Here is a 2033-nt window from a genome sequence, read left to right on the forward strand (position 1 = left end):
TGTTACCATTAACACTATTATAAATATCTGTACCATTTTTCATTTAGTCTATAGCAACATCACCTTCACTGTCTGTACCTCTGTGTGTATATTGTGTAGGCTGCCTCCCTCCCCTCTCTCTCTCCTTACATCCCTCTCTTTCTCTCTCTCTCTCTCTTTTTCTCTCTCTCTCTCTCTCTCTTTCTCTCTCTCTTTCTCTCTTTCTTTCTCTCTCTCTCTCTCTCTCTCTCACCCCCAACCAGTCGAGGCAGATGGCCGCCCCACCCTGAGCCATGGTTCTGCTCGAGGTTTCTGCCTCTTAAAAGGAAGTTTTTCCTTGCCTCTGTCGCCTAGTGCTGCTCTTGGTGGGAACTGTTGGGCTTCTGTAAATAGCATCATAGAGTACGGTCTAGACCTGCTCTTTTATGAAAAGCGCTGTGAGATAACTGTTGTTGTGATTTGGCGCTATATAAATAAAATTGAATTGAATTTTATAAACTTAACCTTAACCTTAAATTCAAGCCCTTTTAGTCTTGAAATGGCCTCTCAGCAAAGTGAACTGAACTTAAAAGTGATCTGAGCGTCTCGTGTATGTGTTTTTCTCTCCCTTGTAGACATCCAGGACATAAACTCCCGGCATGCCTCAATGTTGTCCCTGCTGCAATCCTGTCCCGACTCCAACCGGCACACCTTCCTGTACATACTGCACCACCTGCAACGGTCTGATTGCAACCAGCTCACAACATAACAAGTCCTGATATCTGTCAGGAAATGATTTCGTTTTTGGAAAAATCCCACCCAGTTGCCCTTTATAGCAGGAAAAACAAATCAGTGGAGGTTATGTAGCTGGATTACAGATCAAATCCCCCTGACTCTGGGTGTTTTTAGAGTATGTGATGCTGCTTCCTGTTGACTACACCTCATATTTCTTTTAAATATTTTTTCTCCAGAGTCTCAGAGAAGCAAGACATCAACAAGATGTCTCTAATGAACCTGGCTACAGTGTTTGGTCCGAGCCTCTTACGCCCCCCTGTGGTTGGACTGGGGTACAACGGGCCCACTGTGGATATTTCCCAGGAGGTGGTGGTACAGGTGGGAATAAAGCAGCCAAAAGTGCTGCATACTGATTGTGTTTTTTGTGCTACAGTTTAACATTTAACATTGAAACAGTTGCATTTGTGAGGATGAAATTTTATTTTTAAACAGAGGTTTAGAAAAAACTGAGGTCATGAGAAATGTCCGATTAAACATTTTGCAGTTTTATATTTTATTTATTCAGTTAAAGGTGATGTTTGTTTATGCAACATGAAGATCGAAGATGAAGAAGGTTGAGAAATATACAATTGTTATTTGTTGACTAAAAACTTATTACATGACTATGTCCTTACAGGTAGCTAAAGCCCTCGACATAAATAAATAATTCACAAATAATATTTACTTTTGGAACAAAACTCTTTAGTTATGACAGATTTATTCTGTTAAATTAAGCTTCTGCTTTAACCTACTAACTATATGGAAAATGGAAATGTAAGGAAAACTATTAAATGTAAATGTAAATTCTTCTGTAAATGTCTTTAATATGATAATGCTTTTGATGTCGTCTGTATGAGAAATAGTCTTCCCTTTTTTAAACTGATGGATAACTGTTCATGTAATGTGCAATATATTATAATGAAAAAATGTATAATAATTTACTTTACTGCAGAATAAGTTTGGCTTTTGAAGGAGTTTTTATTAAGGCAAAGAGGGATTGATAAGTGTGAGATTTAAAATGTCACAATGATCTACTGTGTTTCAGGTCCAAGTGGTTTTCTGCTACCTGCAGTGCAACAACCTCCCTGAAGCCCAGACCTCTCTGCCACATGACACAGACGCTGAAGAGGAGACCACCCATATGTGAGACCACCATCAGTGTCCCGGCTCGCGGGAAATTCAAACACTTTGTGCAAAACAATTAAATTAAATTAAAAAAGATATGCTATTTTTCACTTCTGAAACCACAGTTGTAACATTTTCAGTGTTAAACACATTTAAATAAAAGCATTTTTTTATTA

At 38.5% G+C, this 2033-nt stretch overlaps 1 protein-coding gene across 1 annotated transcript; it reads left to right on the forward strand.

Moving 5' to 3' along the window:
* The first annotated feature begins 400 nt into the window (after positions 1-400).
* LOC123980838 (active breakpoint cluster region-related protein-like) lies at positions 401-2033 on the forward strand. Its single transcript, XM_046065383.1, has 3 exons — positions 401-699; positions 930-1071; positions 1778-2033. Exons 1-3 carry the CDS (start codon positions 626-628, stop codon positions 1877-1879), a joined length of 318 nt encoding a protein of 105 aa, XP_045921339.1. The 5' UTR covers positions 401-625; the 3' UTR covers positions 1880-2033.

This window comes from Micropterus dolomieu, linkage group LG12 (genome assembly GCF_021292245.1).
Source record: "Micropterus dolomieu isolate WLL.071019.BEF.003 ecotype Adirondacks linkage group LG12, ASM2129224v1, whole genome shotgun sequence".
NCBI lineage: Eukaryota > Metazoa > Chordata > Actinopteri > Centrarchiformes > Centrarchidae > Micropterus > Micropterus dolomieu.

What these genes read in the sequence shown, in the direction of transcription:
- LOC123980838 (XM_046065383.1), top strand. Translation starts at nt 626, where the DNA reads ATGTTGTCCCTGCTGCAATCCTGTCCCGACTCCAACCGGCACACCTTC. An exon ending in ATACTGCACCACCTGCAACG is followed by an intron (nt 700 to 929) that starts GTCTGATTGCAA and finishes TTTTTTCTCCAG; the next exon opens with AGTCTCAGAGAAGCAAGACA. An exon ending in CCCAGGAGGTGGTGGTACAG is followed by an intron (nt 1,072 to 1,777) that starts GTGGGAATAAAG and finishes ACTGTGTTTCAG; the next exon opens with GTCCAAGTGGTTTTCTGCTA.